This window comes from Trachemys scripta, chromosome 11 (genome assembly GCF_013100865.1).
Source record: "Trachemys scripta elegans isolate TJP31775 chromosome 11, CAS_Tse_1.0, whole genome shotgun sequence".
NCBI classification, from domain to species: Eukaryota; Metazoa; Chordata; order Testudines; family Emydidae; genus Trachemys; species Trachemys scripta.
The window spans coordinates 37,817,281-37,842,139 of record NC_048308.1 but is presented as its reverse complement, the minus strand read 5'-3'; the positions used below and the strand labels follow the sequence as shown (position 1 = coordinate 37,842,139).

The 24,859-nt window shown below is 37.3% G+C and overlaps 1 protein-coding gene across 1 annotated transcript in view; it reads right to left on the bottom strand.

Moving 5' to 3' along the window:
* Nucleotides 1–903: 903 nt before the first annotated feature.
* Nucleotides 904–24,859, bottom strand: part of HAT1 (histone acetyltransferase 1) — a gene marked incomplete in the record, with an annotated part of 48,127 nt that continues 24,171 nt past the window's right edge. Inside the window, 7 exon segments of the mRNA XM_034785749.1 lie at nt 904–1,327; nt 9,916–10,032; nt 11,827–11,978; nt 15,471–15,577; nt 15,948–16,052; nt 16,553–16,674; nt 16,933–17,112. Coding sequence (XP_034641640.1) covers nt 1,160–1,327; nt 9,916–10,032; nt 11,827–11,978; nt 15,471–15,577; nt 15,948–16,052; nt 16,553–16,674; nt 16,933–17,112 — 951 coding nt within the window.

The window sequence follows — 24,859 nt, the reverse complement described above, 5'->3', positions numbered from 1 at the left end:
CATAATAATATTAAGTATTGTGGGACTTTCATGGATCTGCAGCAGTGGTAAGTCATAAAGCAAAGTGAAGAGTGGTCTGGTAGCATCAACTGAACTTGAGTGTTCTTGTCATCAGTTCAATTTTTAAAATTTTTGTTCTGTCAAACTTCGCCAAAAAGTCCAGAGATAAGGAGTTAACGGAAAACTGGTAGTTTCTGAAAGCTGAGAGTTACAGGAGTTGGTTATGGGATTTCAGGTAAATAGCATCACAAGAATGTGTGGAACATTAGATAAGTAACCTAAGCACACTGACAGGAGAAGCTATGCCTCAATAGGCAAAGCCAATTGCTTACGTGTTAAAACTATTACATAACCACATAATAAATATGTTACTGTTTATCAATGGTTTAAACAGGAATTCCCTCGATAGAAAATGATCATGGATCTCAGTGTTTGGAGCCAAATGTAAAGTCCATTTCTTCAAATTAGCATTCCTTCAACAAATCTTTTCTTACATACTATCAGTCATCTTTCAACACAAACATATTAAAACTTGCTAAACAAATCACTACTATTTATGTTTATTCCTATAGGCAGGAAGGGATGAGGATTTAATATTGTTTAATTAAGATGTGCTCAGATCATACGATGATGATGGCCATATAACAGCGTATGCCATGAAGCAGGTCATGAACAGCAGAGGGCAGGAGGATGAAATAGAATTTTGTAAAGATTTTCTAGTAATTAACTCAAACATTTCATGTTTGAAATCATTTGGTTTTATTTTTAACTTACCTTATGAACAACCGAACTATTTAAGAAGTCGCTAACAATCTCAATACTCCAGGCTATGGTAGTCCAATCTGCTTCATCTCAAGCCTAAGCATCTGAACAAAACTGTACAGAAGACCCGAACACTTGCAGTGATAGTGCATCTCAGAATCTACATTCTTGTTTATTTAAGCAGTAAGTGCCCCAAAACCTAAGTACAACCATCTTTAAATCTACAACACAAAAATAGAAAATATTCAAAAATGCACAGAAAAAACACACAAAAAAAGTCATCTTAAATGTGATTAAAACGTCACATGAGATTTTGCAATTAAGTAGCAATTATGGATGTGCTTCACAACACAATGTATAGAAATTTGCAAGTTTCCTGTACAGAAAGGTAGAATCCTCATGCTTGAGCAAGTCGTTCTAGGACCCTTCGGTAATCTGAAACAAGTTGCTGGAAGCTCTCTTCTAACTGTTCATGCTGCATATTTAGGTCTATTTGGTTCAACTGGTTCGTCAACTCCTCTGGTCTCAGACATCTTCTCATCTTGGCAAGTTCTCTTTGCTTTTTCTAAACAATTAAATAAACAGGTTTAAACTTAATGTCATCACCTTTATTGGCAGATATTTGTATTTTTAGAATGAAGTGAACAGCAGTAGAGTCTCAAAGACTTATCCAAAAGGTGTTTATTGATTATATATTCCTTTTATTAGTATGTATTTCTTCCCAAAATGTCCCTACTTTTAAACAAGAGCAATGAGAGGCTGGGTAAATTCTCCTCATAAAACACTTTTTCCCTTGAAAGTCTAAACAACGAGGTCAATAATAAACTAAAAGAAAGTAGTATCCAGATTTCTGTATTTTTTCCTGAAGCTATGAGACTGGTAGTACTACTACTTATTTGTTTTTTATGCCACACAGGTGGCTTTGTTTGTGTGTGGTGTTGGTTTGGTTTTGAAAAAAAATGTTATATTGACCTTAATTTTGGTAACCATCTGAACTGATACTACTTTATATATTACTCCTCTATCAGTATTAACCATGCCTATGTACTGTTATGCTGATCTTCTGCCAAACTGATATATTTCCCACATAATCTATTTAACAGCTACTAAAAACTAACTTTAAACCACCCTTCCTCCACTACTTAGAAAATAATCCAAGAATAAGCACGGCAAGCCTAATAATTATGATTTTTTTTGCATCAGATCTATGTGGATGATCAATATTTGGGAACAGCAGTAAAACAGACCCACCCACACAAACACTAACAGAGGAGAATGATTAGTGGAAACACATAATGGGTTACTTGTTGCAAATAGAACAGACAAGAATGCATCTCAAAAATGTTTCCTCACTAATTAGTAAGCTCCTCCACGTACTCCCACCCCATTACCCATCAATAAATTATACCTAACTACTACCAAACCCCCTCCCCAAAACCTATTAGGAATTTAAAATATTGATTAAAGATAATATGGGACTAAGTACTTCCTCAATGCTGATGTCCTTAGTCCACTTCCAGTTAGGAAAGTCAGGGAAATAAAGGAATTGCTATAGAGGAGGAGAGGAGGTGTCATGTAATCCAGTACCCTCTGGCCAAAGTAGTGTGCTTCAGAGCAAGTGATAAACCCCCACAAAATGGACCTAATTTTGCAATTATAGCATGAATGCAAACAAAAGGGAATTTCTGCCCCCAGCTGGTGCTCAGTTTGTGCCTATACTGTACCCAAGGATTGAAATGCCTTTTGGTTTTTAAATCGCAGATGATATTCCTATGAATGTCTGTCTGTTCCTTTTATGTCTCAGTGCTACCAAGAGGCAGTCTATTTCCACAGGTTAATTATATGTTGAGGAAAAAAAGTATTACATTTTAATTTAGAGTGGCCTCTTGTTCTTGTATTATAGGGAAAGGTTAAAAAGGAGCACTCAGCTGGCTCACTCTAGACAACTTGCTGTTTTACATACATCTCCTTTCTTGTACTTTTGCCAACGTAATAGAAAAAATATTAAAGAGAAGGAATTCTTTTGGCTGACCTCGAGTAAATAGCCTGAAATGATGGGATGAAAATGATCAATGGAAACTATAGGCTGAATAACAGGAAAAAACAGAGGTCTGGAACAGTTTCCCAAAGAAAGCCCACATCACTTGCGTTGTTTAAAAACTAGACTGGACAAAGCACTCATTAATAGACCAAGAACAGTCCAGCATCAGCAGGGAGGATGGACAAAGTGACCCCCCCATTTTCCAAGCTCTGACTTCTAATTCAACTTTTCAGTCTCTCCTTCTATGGAGGCCCTAAACTAGATTTTCACTGCCTCTCTCTGGACCTTTTCCTTTAGTGTCTGGGTAATCAAGACCAAAACTGAACATTGCCTAATTCCTTAGTTTTGTTTGCTTCTTTCCAAGTTTTTCAAAGTCCTTCCTAGTTTTGACTCATGTAATCTACAAATGTTACCACTTCACTATTCCCCACCACTTTTTCCACCATTGTCTCGACCCGCTTAAAAATTAAATAGTGACCACCACTAGTCCTATTGATGATCTCTGTTCCTATTAACCTCTTCTCCATCAAGACTCGGCTATTTATTTTCCTATATCAATGAGTTTTTAATCTGTAATAGGGCTTTACCTCTTTCATAGTGGTTATCAAATTTTCTTACTGTCCCTTGGGGACAGAAAACTTTATCAGAAAACTTTTTAAAGTAAAGATTACAGTACCGTTTTTGCTATCACCATGTGAAGTTACCAATTCTGTAGCAAATGCACTTACTCTATATGAAAAAGAGCAGTAAGAAAAAGCTTAGTTTCCTGAACTTTCTACCTAAATGATCTTCTCCCAGCCTATCCCAATAGAAACAAATTGCAAGTATGTCAGAGCTGCCACATTTGGCTGTGCAAGTAGGTCTGAAGTGGCACAGATGGGACATCATCTTCACATGCTGCACTCTGTTCTTCCTGGTAATACATTTTACAGACTAAAAGCTCTTACTTGGAAGCAGGAGTTAAACTGGGGGACTACGTTCCATTCAGTGTTGAAAAAAGGGTCATCACTATTTTGGTCAGCTGAGCTCAAACATAATACTAGTTTCCACTGATATAAAGTGGCAGCATGTTGTGTCAAAGACACCCTTTCTGAGTGGGTTTTGAGTGTTGCTGTATTAAGTTTTGGATATATCATCCATAGCGAGGGAGACCATGTTCAATATATGGCATGTTAATATTCCAGTATTTGTGCCACCTGGCATTTGTTTTTCCAGTGGAACAGCACCATTATTTGTTTTTTTGTTCTTCATATTACCTCCCTACCACTACCAGTACTTTCACCTTTGGGATGGGAATAATTTAGTTTGTTAATGGAACAGTTTGTTAATGGAACAGTTTGCTAGTACCACACGCTCCTTGCACTGGCTTCTCCTCCTAAAATACTCTTTAGGACACTTTTCAGGTTTACTATATCCCATTCCTGTTTTTAAGATGTAATTACTCAAATGCACTGACCAATAAAGAGATAAATAATCAATATATGTCAGAGTGAGAGAGCGCCTGCAACAATTTGACTCCATTATACTTCCATGATTACTTTCCCACTGCACTATCACTTGAGAATTCTGATTTTCACTGATTCCCCCTTATACATTTTTTCCTGCAGCTTTTTCTGTATCTGTTGTCCATTAATCTAAGATTTTTGCACACTGCTTTCATCCTCCTATTTTGTGGGGCTAGAAAGGATTGAACCCAGTACTCCTTGCCTTTCTACAGTACTAATGGCCCACCACTTGGGTCATAGCAGTGTTCATACATATTTTTCATAAAGGAACTAGCTACTGCAGTACACAGAATATTAATGACTGCATATATCATGATTTCACAGATCTTAATGTCCAATATGAAAATACCAAGAAAAAACAAGCACTTATTGCTGTTCTTGTCTTTTCCTCAGCTCTACATGGAAGTATATAAATTAGCGATTTTCTTCTAATCAAACATGTATAGTTAATCTAAATGCTATCAGAAGTGAAAGTATTGAAATGTCAGTTATTTAAATGTTCATGTCTGCAGTTCAAGTTTGGTCAATCTTCATGAGCCAATATTTTTACGTTAGTCGACAACAGCTCTGTAAGGACTAAGACATCAGAGATAGCTGTTCCAGATAAAAGTTTCATGTGAGAAAAATATATTTTGTTGAAAGCAAGTCATTCAGAATTGCAATTCTTTTAAGAGATGTGTTCAGTGTTTTTATCTCCCCATTTGTGTGCCTATGCACTTCTCATTTCTGCTTCAGACAGGACCACTGCTTTGTCTCTCCACCTCACAGTACCACCATTGGTACTTCTACAACAATAGTATCTAGCTGAAAAGAAGGTATTCATGCATCACCAGCACTACAATCATCGTCCTACATGCCTAGTACATTAGCAACGAATCACCCTTTGTGATGCCTATGTAATTATACCGTGTCTGGTAAAACAGAGAAGAAAAATTCTTAAGAAATTTCAGTCTCAAAGTAAAAGCCCTTCTACACACCACATATTGCTTTTACACTCATTTCCCAGAAAGCAGAGAAAGATAATATTTTGGATCTTAGAGTCTTTCAAGTAGACCTGGGCTCCCATCCCATGAGAATTTTCAAGATGTCAAAAACTTTTCCCATACCAAATCAAGATGAAAAATCGGAATCTTGAAAAGTTCTGTGAACCAAAAAAAAAAAAAAATCAGGAAAAAAAATGTAGAGTAGAACAACTGAAACATTTCATTTTCATAATTCTGAAATGTTTGTTTTGATTTAGATCTTTACATTTTACTATAAGGTAACAAATTTCTAAACAAAAAGTCATTTTGAACAGAAAAATTGAACTTGCATTTCAAAACCATCAAAATGAGGTTTCAACATTTGTGAAATTTAAAAAAAAAAAAAAAAAAATAATCTGAAATGGGAAATTAATTTAAACCATCTCTTTCCTGCAAAGAGTTTAGGTTTTGACAAATTGGCATTTTCTGATAAAAAAAGTTTAGCTGAAAAATTCCAGACCCAGCTGCACTTTCAAGTAATTTTTATTTTATTTTTTAAAGAAGGGAAGGAGGGAAAACAGTTGCCCATTTCCTTTCACCAGTTCAGTCACCAGTAAAATTGTTGACGTTTTTTCAGTCTCACTCTTCGCACTATTCTTTGCAGCCTCCAAGAAGCTGCTGTCAAAAAAAAAAAAAAAAAAAAAAATTCAATCTCCCCTCACACCTACAGATCCAATTTCTTTGAAAGTTATTTAATTGGAACGGTATCACCTATGAATTTAAGCCTAATATTACTCATTCTTAAAACATAATTTTTCAGAAAGGCAGGAAGGTACCTTTAAAGTGTAGTTGTACTTGGAAATAGTGACTTTGTTGAAGTGGCATCATGAGGGTCCACATTAGTTGAAGTTATTTTAAGATCAAATTTATTCACATTTTTTATTTCTTTATAAACTACCAAACTGAGATATTACTGTCAAGTTCAAGTCTTTCTTTTCTCATTGTCACCTGTAAAATTCTTCATGCCAAATTCTGCCTTTACTTATACCTGTGCAACCGGTTACACCTGTGCAATTCCACTATATTCATTGACATTACACAGGTGTAAGTGAAGGGACAATTTGGACTACAACTGAATGTGTATAATGTGACATTTTTGTTCCTTACTTGCAAGCTTGTAGTTTCCTACCAGTATATACCTAATCCAGCTCATAGCTGTTGTCACAAAAGCAACTCTCTAGAAGATTCGAGACATCAATTTCCAATCTATAAAGGCAAGAGGTACCTCAACACACTCCCAGTAGATACTTCAAAACCTTAGGCAAAACATATCCACATCTAACAATAAGTGCCCAGCAACAGCAATCAATAATAACTTCAAGGAGAGAATAAAATAATTGCTGGACTGGGTAGATGATCAATTTATAGTGAAAGGAATTGTTCCATTCTCCTACTATCATCAATCCACTAGTCCCGGCCCAACTGGAAATTAAACAGTAAGGAAAAGAATACAGGAACAAGAAAAGGGTCATCTTGCAGGACCCAGTAACAAAAAGCAGCATCCAACAAGGCTACAATATCAGTTTTGTAATGCTTAGTAAAAACAGCAGAAACAACCAGGTCACAGCCATGAAAAGCTTGTAAGATGCTGTTTCTGACGCTATCATCGGTATAGTTGGTTGTGCTCTCGAAGTGGAAGTTTTTCTGCCGATTGTGAGACCCAAACAATAGCAGAACAAACTCATCTTGCTATATTGGTCTTGATGTTTGAGGCTTTTCATGATCTCCATAAAAAATGAAAAGGCAATTCTATCTGCAGAAAGATTTTTGTTCTGTCCAGATAGTACTTTTTAGCCTTCTTAACATCCAGAAGGTGATGGTGAAGCTCCAAAGGGCAACATAGATAGCTGGAACATAAGCCTTTGTGAACTCAACACCCTTAGGGGTGGGGGGGAGAATGGGACAACAACCACCCTGCAAGACCTTGACAAAAGCTTTTTTAAAAATAATATTTTCAAGGTTAATGCCAAAGGGGGCACACCAGGCTGCAAGTGCAGAATACAGTGGTAAATCTTAGTTTTAGAGTCTCATCCAGATTTCAGGATAATTCTCCCAGATCCCTTGAGTAGGCAAGAGTCCAGAAAGTTCAGCTTCTTGGGGTGGGATATTCTAATCTAAAGTGCTCAGTACTAGCCTGGAATCTGCATGGACTTCAATGGGAGCAGAGTTAAGCAAATACAGAGTGTTTTGGAAAATACCACCCTTCGTCTCCAGGTTTGGGTGCCTGATTAAGCCCAAGTCAGGAGATCTCTGGTTACTGGGCAGCTTTAAGAGATCTTGCCTTGACATATGAAAGCCAAAATCTACAGTTCAGTAGAAAAGCCCAGTTCAGGCCACTTTTCATGGCAACTTTGGCTAATGATGGATGGCATGAAGGCACAGAACTTCCCACTTGAAGGAAAAGGTGTCCATCTTCCAAGCAGACTTCTGTCAGTGCTGGGAGTAGAAACAAGAACTTGATTGTTGTAGAAAAAGTTCCATCTTGGGGACCCCACCGGTGGGGAGGATGACCCAGGGGGGATAGGTGTGTAAAATATGTTGGTTTAACTTAATTACTACTCTTTGGCACGGGCACTTATTGAGACATCCCTGCACATAACTGTCTGCTTCTTATGACGGCCTTTCAATACAAAACATAATCCTGATCACCTCTGTACAAAGAGGAACTCCAAAGTGCCCCCACATCTGGCAACACTGCCTAGGGTCATTCTGTAAGAATTTATAGATTCTAGGGAAAGAGTAAATTTTTTCAACACATACCAGATGAACCCAAATTCTAGTCAATTGATTCTCCAATGACCATTTTCCTGGCAACACTTTGGCCAGCACATCAGGGAACCTAAGTGGGTACACCAGCTTCTGAAGTTTGCTGCTTTGGAGATCCTGATGTCAGTTCCAAGAGTGTGTTCCCCTGGAACAAGTTGTTTGGGGAAGTAAATCATTGAGGAACAAACTATTTCTGTTGAAATAGGAGACAACAGTAAAAGTTATTTTCTTATTGGTCTCCTAACAAGAGCATTGATTGATGGATCCTGTTACCATCAGGCCTGGGTGGAAGGAGAACTGAAGAGATGAAGGGAACAATGCCCAGTAGAGAATAGGCCTACTAATGAGCCTGAAATAGAGAGTAAGCATCCACAATGAAGCTGTATATGCAATGTACAGGGACTGTGCTGATACACTCCACGTCTATACATGCTGGGATGTTAGCTCCAAAAAACTTTTATAAAGCTGCCACCCTAACAGCAGCTGCGGGCTGTACCTCCCTGCAGTTGGTGGCTTGGGTACAATATGAGGACAATTCCACTGATGTCTGGGAAGAAACACAATTCCAGCTCACTATTGCATGCTGTGTGTTGGTTCTGCAGGGCAAATAAGAGTTAAAACAAACAAAAAATTATTCTTTTGACCAAAGTAAGCAGATCTTACTTTGAATACTCACATGGAGCACCTCAGCTGAGAACGTACTGTTTTTACATAGTCACTTTTCACAGCAGAATCATATTTTAAGTCACAAATCCTTCAATGGTCACAAAACAAATCCTCTGCTTATTTTGCTGATAGTCTACTTCCACGCTCTTTTAATATCCTAAATAGAACACTTTAAAAGTTATAATTGAGTCATCAGCCCTCTCTCTATGATCTCTCTTGGAGAAAGTTTTCTTCCCCCTTTTGATGCCCCACATGACTTCATAAGTAATCCACAGCCTCAACGTCAAACAATTATATTCTCCTGTTCATTTTCATACCAAACCTTTTGCTTTTTAAAAGAATTGTTAAGAAAAAAAGGAATGTCTTTAATTATAGCAATTATATTCATCACAACGTTCTCAACTTCAGCAGTCCCTTCAACTCGTGGACCAGTAAGAACAGATGTGGTATCTTAGTTCAGTATTTTCAAAGTGATCTCTTTGTTAACATGGACAATTCTAAAGGGTGAAAGTGTTACAGAATTTTTTGGTTTTGATTTTCTGCACTCACTTCATTAATCTAGGAGACAGTTGTACGATGGAATAGGTCTATCATGAGACTGAGTTGTGGGTAGTTTGCAATATTCTGCATTTATATAGCCTGTTCAACTGAAGATCTCATAAAGCTTTATAAATATAAGACCTTACCACCAGTAAAAGAAAGGTATTAAGAGTGTAAGTTGTATACATCTCTGTGGTGTAAAGATGAGAAAATGTTTGACAATATGAAAAGCTGTTTAACAACAGGTTATAATTTGGAAAGTGAGGTAGGTACAGGTGAGTTAGTTTAACTGCAATTGTTTTGAGAAGTGGTTTTTGGAAACAGCATGGCTAGAATCTATTTATTCAACCACAGAAGTAATGCACTTGTTATTTCAAACAATACTTATGACTAAGATATACAGCAAAACCTCAACTCTTAATTAGTGAAAAAATCGGTATGCAAGGGTGGTCATGTTTCAAGAATGTGAAATGTGAAAACTAACTTAAAACTTATGTTAATTCAGTACAGAAAAAGTATATGAACCCCAGCACACGGATTTACAGAAACAAAGCAAAAAACATGTTTCTTTAGTTCTCGAGTAAGTGTTAAAAGGTACTTAAGACATATACACCTTATATGGGCCAATCAATCTTTTTTTGACGTCCAACCTATAGCCTCTGGACTGTTCTGGATCACCCATGTCTGTTGCACGTAATCGGAGAATTTCATAAACCCGTCTTGTGTGTTGCTAATCAAAGGGAAAAAAAAGGAGAACAGTATGAATAATGTTATAATTTCCAAGCTTATTGCTGAAAGATTTAAGAAATGAAAAGATGTGAAAATGCTACATGTTCAATTATTTTGCTTAAGATGTTACATGTATCATGAGAGATTCAAAGGGCAGTGACAGAGACTTGATTTTCCGCCCCCCATCACTTCCTTACTTCTTTGGTACTTCCTAACTAACAAGTTTGGCAGCTCACTCAGTCTTCCCTCAATGTTTCTTCTAAAATAATTCCTGCCATGCAACCAATGCCTTTAATGCACCCCAGAATCCTTTGTACCAACTGCAGTAGCATTTCAGAAGCAGCATTGCTCAGTTGCAAAGGATTCTACCACTCAGAGTCACAAAGGCATGAGCTGCACAGGAGTTCATCTAATTAATTGGCAGAAACCCTGCAGCCAGAGTTGAAAGACAGTTTGGGACTGGTCTGTTGGTGGGCAATTCATAATACTGTGGTTCCATTGCTAATTTGGAGCTGCTCCACTTGCTGCTTTCCTTAAAGCCACCTCCTCACAGTTCTGTATCTAAGCATGGAACAGCAATTTTTAAATTAAACTATTTAAGAGATGGGGAGAGAGGATCGGACAAAAACCCCAAACCAGTAAAGTGGGGCAAGTCAAGGTAGTGAGGCAATTGTATTTAGCGAAATTCACAAATTTTAAAATAATAAAATGAAAAGAAGATTCCTGTTGCCATTACACCATTACATTTCTGTTGCATCTATTCTATAGCTTTTGGGAACATTGTTCTAGAGGAAAATGTTTTTGTCAGTCCCAGAAATAATGGGCAATGAAGCCTTATTTAGAGGAATAGAGCAAATTTCTGGTTATGTTAACGGATTTTATTAACCTTTATTAACTCGATTTATTAACTTAAGAAATTAGTTAAGAAATTTCTTTACTCAAAATGAATAGTTTAATAAAATTGCCTACTACCTCCTAAAGCCTCACAAACCTACAACAAAATATGTGCAATCAAGTTACATATTTTCAGAATTTAAAAATAATTTATTCTGCCTTTATTGTATGTTCTTTAAATAGAGATGGAGCCTTTGATACGCTTATTATTTCTACATGTTTAGCTAAGTTTTCATTTAAATATTAAATATTTATCCATTCAAATGTAATGTCCCATAGACATGCAAAAGGTCTGCACTCTGCTCTCCCCTCTCCCCTTACACCAGTATGTAGTTTTAATATGTAAAATATGGATACACTTTTCTTTTTTACTTAGATCTCAGTATTTTCAAAGACTTCATAAAAATCAGAGGTTCAAATAAATCAGAGTATCCAGAAAAAGTTAAGGGAAGAAATGGAGTTCCTGCAGAGCTCCTAAGCAACTCTGCAGCTCCTCTCCTGCAGTTTAAACACTCCATAAGGAGTTTACCACCATCAGTCTTCAGCAACTTAGAATCTGCCTTTTAGTAGTTTTTTCTACATTTTAGTATTTTATTATATATCCAATTAAAACATATTTTATTTGTATAAACACAGTTCCTCCTAGTCAAGCCTTATGTCAAAATACTAATGGTACCGTACCAAAGCATTGTAGGAAAGACATTTTTTTTTTTCTAAAACCATAGTAAGTTAGGAAATGTTTCATTTCCAAATGCACTCCAGAAATATGCTGCATGTAAACCAGGAGGTGTGTGTTAGAAACTTGAAGAGCAGAGTAGATGTGTTTGTGAAAACTTTTGAATACTAAGCACTAGATTTGATTAGATTAGGACTGAGTATACTTGTACAGATTTTAAAATACCTTATTTATTTTCAGTTTCTGTTGAGCCTCTGTCACCATTTCTTGACTGAATCCTTGCATTAGCTTCTCAGGGGAAAAGCAAGGCAGATCTTGGCAGAGCTTCACAAGTACAAAGTCTCTGAGTTTTACATAGTTTTCAGATGGATCTTCAGCTGGAAAGAATATAGAACTATACAGTAACTATGAACTTTCTGTAATCTGTTCTTTTTTCAAGCATCTAATTATCTGATACTTTGGGAAACTTACTAAAAGTAAGGACAGACAACATCCTTAAAACACAGAAACAAAAGTATACATAACTGTACTTCATTATTCACCCATATTTTGGGTACTACCATAATATAAACATACCTAAATAAGAAAAGTTTAAAAAAGATCACAGTGGGCCACAGATTCTCAAAATTTTGTTTTAAAAATGTATCTAAAAGACCTAGTATACAATGTCCTTACACATTCAGCTATTGTCCAACATAAATTCTCAGTTTCTTTTTCTGAGGTTAAGACTAATTTCATATCTGACTCTCCTTCTATCCTACAGAACCTATATTGTATGAGTTCAATGGTGATTTTTCTTACAAAATCTGTTGTAATATGTAAGGCACTAAAAGGTGAGTTGGACCAAATATTGATCTCAGTTCTTCCTTGCTTTAAACTCAGTGGCATCTGCCTCCCACTGCCTGGAGTCTGACCATTTTTTGTTATTTAAAGGTGGTTATTATAATACAAGTCATAAGAATTGGATAACACCGAGTGAAAATAACCTCCAAAATATACCAATTATAAATGTCAGCTATAGAAAAATAATAAAAGCTGCATGGAGATGAGAACTGTGAAATGGCCAAGACAGCCAACAGCCGGTGTAAGGAACGCAGTGTCCATACAGACACTGTGTCGCCCTAACCACTTGTGGAGGTGGAGTTATTATGTTGGTATAATAGGGCACTTACATCGGTGGGACAGAGCTGTAGTGTGTACACTGATATAATTAGGTTGACGTATGATGCCTTATGTTGACATAACTGTGTAGTGTAGACCAGGCCTCAAGTTGTCAAAAATTTTTAAAAAGCTAGCTACCTAATAACAACAAATATAATCATAACAGCATTGGGTTTGTTTTCATTATACCTCAGGCTATGATAGGGTATTCAGGCAACTATAGTGATATAGACAGGAACACACCTACTCCATTTCAATGAAGGATAGAAAACGGAAAAACCTCCTGTGAGATTCTAATTTAAAAATGACTCACTATTAGTGATATTTTATTTGGAATCTGATAGTCTATCATGATACATGCTTCTCTGTAAGCAAAAGGAGTTAACTCTATTCAAATCATAACTCTGGAGAGCTAACGGGAGTAGGAAGTGGGAAGGAAACTTAAAAAGACATGAATCAGCTACAATGCAAACCAGCATGAAGTCATTTGTGCAGACTTATTCCCACCTATGAACTACTCAGCAGGAAACATTTACAAAACCACTGCAAGCAGTTTTTACTCCCTTACTAAACCTTCATAGACAGGTCTCTGACAAAAAGTTTATCTGAAAGAAACACTAGGCTCCCCAGAGCCTGGGAGCTGCTTTGGATCTCTAACCTGTGGAATTCAGGCTACAGGCAGCCAGATTCACATAATAATTGGATTTTTAAAAGGGTTGATAAATGTCTGACCGTTAACACTCGTGATTTAAGGATAATCAAGTGTCATGCTTCAGGGTATAAACTGACCACATAAACAGGGTCAAGACAGAATTTTTCCATCACACATACAGTACTGCACAATTGGCTAGTTATTTTCTTGGAACAGGAGGGGAAAAGGCTTCTGATCATTACCAGCGAAAGTGTATCAACTTGGTGGACTAATGGTCTACATTTGTATGGTGAGCCTTATGAGCCTATCCTCCAAGGAAGGCAAGAGGATATGCAGCAGAATTAATTTTGATGAAAAGGAAAAACTGGAGACTGATTTTTAAAAGGACAGTAAAGGTGAAACTGGTGAATTAGAGTAAGACAAAAAGAGGTGGGAAATTCCTCCGTAATGAGCACTGTTGGAAGTACATTTCACTTACGTGCGCCATGACTGCAACTTAGAATCTGGCTTCTGTGACTGAAACTAAATGTAGGAATGGACTATTCACAAAAAATGCCAAGTCCAAGTAAAATATATATGCAAGCTGAAGACAAGTTAACTGCTTCCAACTCACTCCAACCAAGCAACAATTTTATAAATCCACATTATCTTGTACTTCTCATTGAGTTTGAAGCCCCTTCCTTACCCACCTTATATTAGATTCCATCTAATTTTCATAATTTCCTACCCATCTTATGACTGTCCAGCCCAACTTTTCCCTAGCAGCGGCAATGAGAAATGAATGAAAAGATGAATTTCTCTCTCTATACCCTTTAAACTCTGTGTAGAAAGCACCATGGTTCCTAGCTGATTATTCCACAGGGCAATTTAAAATCTGTTTTGGAACAGTTTCACTGGGTCAGAACACATACTACACTGTGCGCACTGAGGGACAGACTGGTCATCTGCCTTTTACATCCTGGTTCCATCTCTTATGTAATGCTATGCTGAACGCCTTTTGTCAAATGTTTCATTTGCTTTGCCATAATCAGATTTACTGGATCATATGAAAGGTTTTATTGTATAACTAGAAACCACAGCATTTTACATTAACAGGAAATTAGATACACATTTTACATAACAGTAAAAAAAAATGTTTGTAAGTGTTTGTGATGCTTCAGTGAGGTTTCTGTGACTTGTATTGAAGTTCAGAGACCAGATATCCTATATGTATTAGTTGATAACCCTGCAGCACTGTGTAGAAGGAAATCAAACATGTCTTATTGTACTTAATGTTTCTCTTTGAATATTTTTTTTAAAATATCACAATTAGATGTTATTTGTACAGCAGTAGCACCTAGAGTGGAGTGTTATTCTACTTGACATTGTTCTCACAGTTGTTTATCATACTGTGCACTAATATGTGGGCTACAGATACAGTATTTCTCCTGTGGTTTCATATGCCAATTCCCTTCCCTGTTATAAGCAGCACATACCTCTTCTTTTTATATTCTTTTTCTTTCTTCTCCACCCTGCAATCCCATTAATATTTTTCAGGTATTCATGCAAGGTCATCACTGACTTCATGCAGATCTTCAATCAGTCTACTACCCGTGCTCCTGGGACACCAGACTGCTGTATATGTTTTCCAGTGGTTGAAAGACTCTGGCCTTCACATTAACATGAATATTTTACCATCAGTATATTTTCTGATTTGCTGTTTTGTTTAAAAGGAACAAACTCATCAAGGAGTTTGAGAAAGCTCAATCTCTTGGCAAACTCAGCTGTGTACCTCACAATAAAATAGCTAATTAACTCGTAATCCTTTTATGCCAGGGATTGGATTTTCCTGGTGTGCTGTTCTCTGTAAGTACAGGATTTAAAGAGCTGCATTATACGCAGTTCTTCTGTAAAACAGGGTAATATTAACCCTGAAGTAAACTGAAGCTAAATCTTCAAAAGACCATTTGATTCTGACAGATGAATGCAAAAGTTAGGTTGCAGGCTAACAGGCAGCAAATGCTCCAAGTTTACTCTAATTGAATTCACATCTCTGATAAAACGAGCATTCACATACCTGTTATATCAAGCACTGTTGGAGAAGACATATAGTATCTATGAACAGTTTCAAAAAGCTGAGCACCATGGCCTTCTCCTTGGAATGGTGGCAATATCAGCATCTGGCTACAGACAGAAAGGATTTTTTTTTTTTTTTTAATTAAAAAGGGACTTAACTAGGAAACAACACAACAAACATTTAAATATGTTGGGTTATGATCAATGTTTTTATTTAAGGATTAAAGCTAATTTATGGTGATTTGGGGGCTAACACATGCAACAATTTTTTAAAAATTGCTAAAATAGTCAAAACTGGTTTGAGAGTCCACCCTGCTACAGAAGACAACAATGAAACAAATCAGTGCATAGCCTGCTAATAATGGGGATTTTTTTTTTTTTTTTAAACAAATCAACACCATTATAAACAAGTATTGGGAACTTCAGCAGTTCCCTCTTCTGAAATAAAAGGGAAGGCACGTGTTATGCTGCCAATTACCTTACACGTGGCCGGGTTTTGTCTGGGTACACATAGTAATTATAGACTGTCATGTAGCCTACGGTCGCAAAGAGCGTAGCTCCATCCTTATTATACTTCTCAAATCTGCAGATAAAACAGAAAGCCAAGCAGGTCAATTACAGTCGCGCTCCCATGCAGTGTCCATTTTCTTTTCCATTCTCCAACTGAATTTTCAGTGTCAGCAAGCTACTCTGTGAGAGCCCAATGGGTACACCTGCTATGTTCTGAATGTACAATTCACTTAATTGGTGTGCAGCAACTTGGATAAATCAGGCCTCTTTACAGCACTTTAGTGCACTTGCCTATTATAAAGATGAATAGGTGGCAAGTAAAAGAAAACACAGGCAAAGCTCATTTTACTGTTTAAGCCTACATTCAGGGCTCTAACGGACAACAGCATTTAATTCAGCTCTATTCTCAAGGTCTCCTAAAGCATAATAGAGAAAAACTCAAGCCTGATAAACAATGGTTTTTCTTTCCTGGGAAAAATATCATTATACTGTCCCAATAATTGGCCAGCCACAATTAAAATGCAGGCTTTGTGGAGGTAATAAGTTCCACTGTTGCTTTAGAACTGTACTTACACTAGAAAGTAGTTCCATCTTTCATCATCCACGTCAATAAAGCTAGCAGTTTCAATAAACCACATCAAGAAGGTCTGAAGCCTTTCATGATATTCTCGAAAGCCTGGACATGTCATGTCAGCCTAGGGAAAAAGCCAGGAGAAGTCAGGTGAAACTCATCACCGAGGTAAAAGAGAAAGCCTGCAGAATACAATTAAATACTCCTGTGGGAAAATATTTATAAGCAGAATACTCTGGTTCAACTAGACACACACTGAAAAAAGATTTGGTAAAATAATGATGTTTATACATTGCAGTTACAACAGATTACTAAACATACATCACTACAAAACCAAGCTATATCTGTTTGTCCTAAAGGATCTATTTGACTTTTTTCATACCTGATATATCTGATATGTTATGTCTTCTCCTGCTTCCTCATTATGAACTGAATATGTGTGTAGTAACGTTCCAAAAGGCTTAAAATTAACCTCCTTTTCCAGCAAAGAGACAAAGTCATCTGTGCTTGTGCAAAATCCAGGAGGGATGATTTTTCTAATTTTGTTTTCTACATCATCTGCCTACAGAATAAAAGAGTGAGAAAGAGACAAAAAAAAATCAAAAGCTAGCATTCCACACACAATATTATGAAAGCATAGTTCTACTGGGAAAAACAAATTATTGTAAAAAGTACCCCAATACAAAAAGAAAAGTTGTTCAGAAAAGTGCTCAGTACCAGGGTGAAGGAGGGCAATGCCTTTCATTGCTTAACAATGACCCTTCTGACAGATGAAGCAGCAGCATTAAAGGGCTCCAAAAGGAGTTTGGTCGTCACTGTCTCATGGTAGCTATAATGTATGCCCAAAGGGCAATGATGTGAAATGGGGAAAGACTGGAAGTTTTGGGGGGATAGTCCTCAAAGCTGTCAACTAGTAAGGGATTTTTTTGATAGGCCAATTTTGAACATCTACTCCGTTAAGAGAGAAGATACTGTGTTAATAAACACCAATGAAGATGGTGGGATAAAAGGGAGGTTGTGAACTGGGAGAGACATAGGAATTCCTGCTTTCCCATTTGCCAGCTTGTGATGGATGTTGTGCAATTACTCTTCAAAGTAAGATGCTAGCTCCACTTACTGTTCCTTAAGACTCTTCAGCTGGCAAATCTTTGAAACTACACTGTGGTGTGCTCTTCCATGATACTGCTTTCTCCAAGCTAAGAAATGACAGCCAGCAAAAGGCATAGGGGAGGTAACTGAGAAAATGGCAGTCCTAGTAAGAGGGAGTGGCAGCTAGCGCACACTCTCTCTCTCACACTCTTGAAATGCATGCTTAAAGGACCAACCACAATAAACATTACAAATTCAAAGAAGGATAGCCTATCTCCTAGCCAAAATATTTTTTAAAAATTAAATTTGAGACAAAATGATATTACACAGAAATGAAACAGGACAATTTTCAACAACTTGGATTTGTAACCTCAAGATGGGGGAAGGGGAGAGACATGAGTCTTGAGAGCAAATTTTAATTCAGAGATTAAAATTACCTTTGTTAAATGACTACAGTGAATGTTAGAGGCTATCAGCTGAGCAGACTTCATAATCCTTTTCAAACTCCCAAAGACCACTTGATTGAATACATTTACTACTTCTCTTTAACCATGAATATTTGATGAAGTTTCACAATAACGTATTACTGCTTCTCACCAGGCAATAAAACTTAATGAATTGGTCTCAACTTAACAAAAACCTAACCCCTCAATACAACCCCTAAAAGCCTGACATTACATTCAACAAAATGAGCTTACATTCTATTCAAACTTTCCTCTGAACAATGAACCCAGGTTTTTACTTAATGGAGTTTGCCGTGAGTTCAGCTGTAATGTTTGTATTGTATCTATTTCCACAAGGACTGACACAAGAACACTGTGTTAACTTACTAAGCAGCTCTTTCACACCGTTTACATGCATGATGGGTATTAGTTCTAAACCAAGACCCTTGCTACTTAGCATTCAAAACAGGGAAATTAAGATGCTTAGGACAAAATACACTACAAAAGGCTAATACAACATGCTACTAATTCCTGTCCTTTCAACCACAGTCCCCTAAGTAGAAGTAATGCACCTGCAAATGAATAGCACTTTATCATCATTCAGTTAGATTTTTAGGACAGAAAACCATGGATGGAGTTCAGCACAAACAAGTTTTATTCTCAATGGTTTAGTACTACCAACATTTATATTTAACTTGCTCTATATTTATAAAAAGAGCTATTAACCGGTTAAGATATAGCTCTACAATACTTTGTCTAAGAGCTTATTTTAAATCCATACATCAGTCTTTGCATCCATTTCATTCTCAAGACAAAGAAAGTGCATTTACTAGAACCTTTTCTGTTCTCTCTCCAGCAGTATTTGATAAATATTTTTTCCCTGGAACCATTAATTTAACTGAATAATGGATCAGGCAAAACAAAAATTATGCATTTGTTTAAGATCAACACAATGTAGTTACTAACAAAAGAACAATATAACAGAGTGCATGTGTGTATTAACATTAATAGTGTTAACATTTTTCACAACCTATTTATCTAGCCATAAAATGGTAATCCTGCCTTGTGAACTATTATATGTATTAAAGTTCTTACGCTTGCACAAGCTGACAAAATTGCAGAAAACTGCAAATCAACATTTACAATCAAATTGTTTTTTTATTTCTGGAAAAATACCATAAAATAGAAACACAATCATCCATTCAATGAACGCTTACAGTAACTCCTCACAGTATATATAATACACACACACACCCCCCTCTACCCCGATAGAACACGAATTCGGATATAACGCAGTAAAGCAGCGCTCCGGGGGGGCGGGGCTGCACGCTCCAGTGGATCAAGGCAAGTTCAATATAATGTGGTTAGATATTTTGGCTCCCGAGGACAGCGTTATATCGGGGTACAGGTGTATATATATAGAAAATCTAGAAATAGGAGAAATTATGTTCAGCATGATCCATTAGTTATTTGTTGATTCACTGTGCTTAACATGTATGTTTGAGAGTGTGAGTTCCCTCCCATGTACTCCACAGAACAGCAGCAGCAAACTTTCTCAGGTGGCTAGTCCTGTGGTGGTGAGGAGGACATTGCAACTATTTCCCCTACTGAAATTCAGAAGATACATCAAGCTGTTTGAATATGATCAACACTTCCTAAGGGAGCCCTCAGTAGCTACTACCATAGTGGAAAAAAAGCTACAAAAAAAATCTAAAGCAAGCTCTGCATAATGAATTAGATTTACAGTCATGGCTAGAAAAGCTTTATTTTGTTTGCAGAGACAGAATAGGTAATTCTTTATAAAAAGTTGTATTCCTCACATTGCTTAGAAGTTTGTGAGGTTACCTCTTACAAGGGAAAACCCAGAATCCTCAATTTGGAGTGGTGGTAGATGTATAAAGTCCTGATTTTCAACTATTTTGTTTTGCTATATTTGAATATGAACTACCTGAAAGCTCAGGGATAATCACATCTGGGATTTTGGTTCAAGCACATGGCTAGTAATTTAAGTCTGCACATATATTTTACTAATTTTTGAATTCATTTATGGCAGCATCCATATTCAAGAATCATTTCCCCCTTGTCATGGGCAGACCATTGCTTCCTTTAATTTAAGGGTAGGAGTCAGTTCCCTGAAATCCTTCCATTTGACACTATCCCACAGGACTTCTAACTCCTATAAATGTGTGCAACCACCAAAATGTGTTATGTTAAAATAAAAAAAAACTTTGAAAAATATCCAGAAAAACTGAAAAAATCCCAGAATTTTCTGTAAATTAGTTTTCTTCCTGTCCTTACTCATGAATAAGCTTTTAGTATGCTTTCTTCTTGAAGACCAAGAATATTAAGTGGAAGGGAAATAAGGATCAAGCCCTTTTAATAAATAATAATAATAAGGGAGTTACTGCAATTCCCACAAGAAATATTTTCCATTAAAACTGAAAGAGGGCCATTGTGTGGGCTTCCGCACTGGCACTCAGGAGACCTGGATCCAATTCCCAATCAAATATATATTATTCTCTAGCACAGAAAGATTATGGCTCTCCACTCTAGTGAACTGAAACTTGTCGGTTAAACCAATGATGCAGCATGTATATACTAGCTATGCCATCCTGTTTCATATTCACATGTGACCTGTACGATACAGCTGCACAGCATTTTGGATATAATCCCATGGTTCCTGGTATAGCTCTCTACTACAGTTGTTTCACAGAGATTTTGAAAGGTGTTTGGTGAGCTCAAAAGAATTATGGGAGAGAATAAATTCTCAGGCCCTGAACACTCAATTATCAGTCCCTGTTTAGGAATAAATATGTCTGCCAGAACTTCTGGAAAGGCAACTGCAAGATGGCAGAGTGTGGGCTTCATATCTGTGTAGGAAACAAGGCCTACAGTTGAGGGATTTTTTGCTTTAATTCCTCTCCCCCTGCAGAGACACTGTCTCTGTACCATGCTTTAGAATAATGATTACTTTGTGGAGTGATGCTTTTATTTTTGGATCATGACTACAGGTAGATGGGACAGATGTTCTCAGCACCTAGGATAAACAGCTATGGCTGCCTAACTTCAGAAGGAGGAGACTTCTGTATCTCTGGGGTAAGCTAGTACCAACACTGCAGCACCAGGGACAGAACAGAAAAGAGTGACTAGCTACTGTAGACAGTTATGGTTACCAAGTCCACATTAGGTACTGCTACCTACTGCTAACAGAGATCTGAACAATTAGAGAACTAACTATTCCAGAGCACATGATAGAACTCCAGTGCCTGTTCTTAGTCAGTCCAGGAGTACATCAGCCTTAATGACAGCGAAAGTGATCAACATAGCAGTTACAAACAGGAACCAAGCAAAGTGCATGATGTGACTTTTCACAGGGATTATTCCCAAATATTTATCTCAATTTTTCTGTCCCCAGTGATTTTGAATGACCACGTATGTCAATTTAATCAGCCATTGCAAAAATGATTGCCTGATGAATGAGTATCTCTCTGGGTTTGTTTAAACAAATTGTGCAAATGCATGATAATGGTGGGCTCTGCCTTTGACAGATCTCTATCTTTATATCATTCTCCCAATCTCAATGACAGTTCAGCCATCTAATATAGTAATTATAAAAATCTGCCTGCTACATCTTGTATAACAGACAAAATCAAGGGTAAGGTATTCAATAAAAAAGAGTGAGAATGAAATAACCTATGCACAGCCACACGGAAAAGCTGTTGAACCTGGTGCTGTTACTTATATAGGCATCACCTGCAGTCTGTATGCTGCCACATAAGAAATGCCACATACACTCAATTTCAAAGTGATGATGGGGAATTGGGAATGGATTAGTAAACTAAACACTACTTTTATTAGGAGACATGCCAAATTGGGGTTGGATTTCTCCTTGTGTATTAAAACTTTACCATAATTAGTAATCCTATTCTCTTATTTTCCATGGTGGAGGTGATTTATGGAGAAATCCTTGGTTGTAGTGAGGGGCAGTTGCTAATATGAAGTTCCTTTCTGTGGTTTGCATGTCGCTATTAAGTAGCTCCTTATAAACAGGATTATACTTTTATGTATCTCCTGCTTTAGAAATTATTTGTATTAGTTTTGATGAGGGAGTACAGGAAGAAGTGATCTGAGGTAGTGTTATTAAATAACATGCCAGATGTTAAAATTACACACTTTTCATACAATTTCTTTATTAAAAGCAGAAGAGGTCACAGTCCAGCTGTAATGGCACAACAAGCTAACATTTACAGTATAGAGAGAAAAAGGTTGTCTAAGAGGCTACTAAAATGCCTCATTTAGATCTCATGTAAAAGAGTGGAATACCTAGGGAATGGCAGTGGGCAATCTGTAGAGCAGGAGGCAGTCCAATAGGTAACACTGTTCTGATTTAAACTTGGGGGGAGGGAGGGAGAGAGGGGGAAGTAGTGGTTTCTTTTAATCTCTCTTTGAAAAACAAGCCTCACCTCTAAACTAAATTCTGAAGAGTATGCAGATGTTCAGACTAGATCACATGCTCCACTGGGCTCAGCTCTTGCTCAATGGGATTTAGATACACTTAGGGGTAGGGCAGATAAGACACATGCCTATGCCTTAGGTCTTAGCTTTTAAAGTTAGGATGTCAGAATCTCTCTTTTTTTTAAAATTAGGTTTCTTGCCATGATGTTTTTTTTCCAAGATCTTTTTCACATGATCCACGTAACTATGGCAGAAATATCTGCTCAAGTTTGCAGACAGCCTCCTGCAGAGGAAAAGGCAGCAGCCCCTGTCACCAGGAAAGAAGCAGCATGGCTCCTTTCCCACAATCAAAGCCTGGCCCTCCAGGGAGGGCCTGGATGCCTTACTGGGCTCTGAAGGATTGATTCCCCTGGGTAAGGTTTGCCTGACATTTTTGGCTACCTAGATCAGTTTGGGGGGAGAAGTGGTGTCTTCGCCAAAACATCATTTATTCATAGCACCAAAGTTAGCTGTCACTCACAGTAGACTGCACAGACCTTACTACAATCATCCTTCTTTCTTATGTGCTTTGATCAACATTAAAACAGTTAATGTTAAAAAAAAAAAAGTCTGTTGGGCATCTGAATTAATACCCCTTTAAGTTGACAACTAGTGTTTCAGTCTTTCTGCAAACATTACTATATTGTCTATACTCTGTTCATGTTTTTGGAATTTCTCTTCACAACCATAAAGGGTAGAGGTGCTTTTTTTATAAATGAAAGATGAGAGTCTGGAGAACAAGATGACAGACTCAAACAAAAAAAGCCTGATCATCAGTTTAGCTCAATCTGGTCCAATTCAAGCCCTGACCCTTCTCTCTCAAAAGTGATCTTATTTGTTTGTCCTTAAACCTATACATGCAATCATGTGTATCCGTACATGTTGAAGACTAGGTTTTCCTTGCTCTTTCTTTTCCTGGACCTGTGATTTGTGAGCCTTTCCTCTGGTAAGGATTCAGTCTATTTGCCTGGCACCTACTCTGGGATGTCCATACTACTGAGGCAGTCACTGAAGTGAAAAAAAAAAAAACAAAAACAAAAACAAGAAATTAAAGATAAGGGATAGATGGGCTAAAGCTACATTAACACACCAAAGAATACAATAAAAGTAACAATTATAGTTCTATTTTGAATTCCAGTGCTTTCTTGCAAGACATTTTTTCCTTGGACCAGATATGATTAAGTCTTATTAAAACTGACATAACCCTTTAAGAATAAAGGCAATTAGCGATGGTCAACTAGTGCAATAATAATGAGAATGAGAAGCGCCCATAACAGGTTATTACTTAGTGCAGACATACAGAACCTTCAAATATCTAAGAAGTGTCCTCCACCCAGGAAAAGACTGATATGCTTGCAGTGTGTTGCTTACATGGACAACACAGGACCAGCTTCAGGAAGGAAAAAGTTGTTTACGCTTCTGTGGGGATGAAGGAAGATATGCCTTGTCCCAAAATCTGATTGCAAGGCAAGAGGCCTTGCCTTGAGAGTTTTTTCCCAGATACAAATCACAAGGATGGAGGAAAATAGAGGGCTAAAATTAATTTACATCTCTGCTAGATTTAGAGAAATGTATAAGACAACAGGGAATAGGCAGTATTTTATCTAGTCCCCTGGCCTGTGTCACTGGTGCATCATGTAGGCTCAGTCAGCTGCTCTGCATACTGAGCAAGACTGCCCCTGGACAGGAACAGCAGCCAATGCAGTCAAAAGGGAAGGAAGTTTGCAAGGGGGAGAAACACCACAGGAAGTAATGAGGAAACCAAATCAGCTGGATTACAAGGGACTTAGCAGCTCAGTGGAGAGGTATAGGGGAGGAACACTACTAGGGGAACCAGGAAATAGTTTGCCACATCTATCCTCATGTGACACTATTAAAAAAAACAACAACAACAACAACAACCACTTTTGCAAACTTATAACAACGTTCATAATAACCTAGGGAAAAAAACCTCAAAACCTGCAGAATCAGTAAATTTTACTATTAAAGAAATTACATATCTGCTACAGAGGATACCAAGTCTCCAGATTCCTTTATTTTCTAACTACCTCAACCAGAGTCTCCAAATCCTGGGATCCCAGTGTATTTAGCATTTCCTGCTCTGTCACCTCTTCTCACTTGTCTATCTCATTCACAGAGTGGGTGTTTTCTTTCATATCCTCCTTGTCCTTCACCAATTCACTGCATGGCGCCAGAGTGATATCCAGAAGCCCACTGGGCTTGGTAGAGTCCTGAGAATTTGGCCCAGTTTGTCATTAAGGTGGTAATATTTCCTCTGAGTCA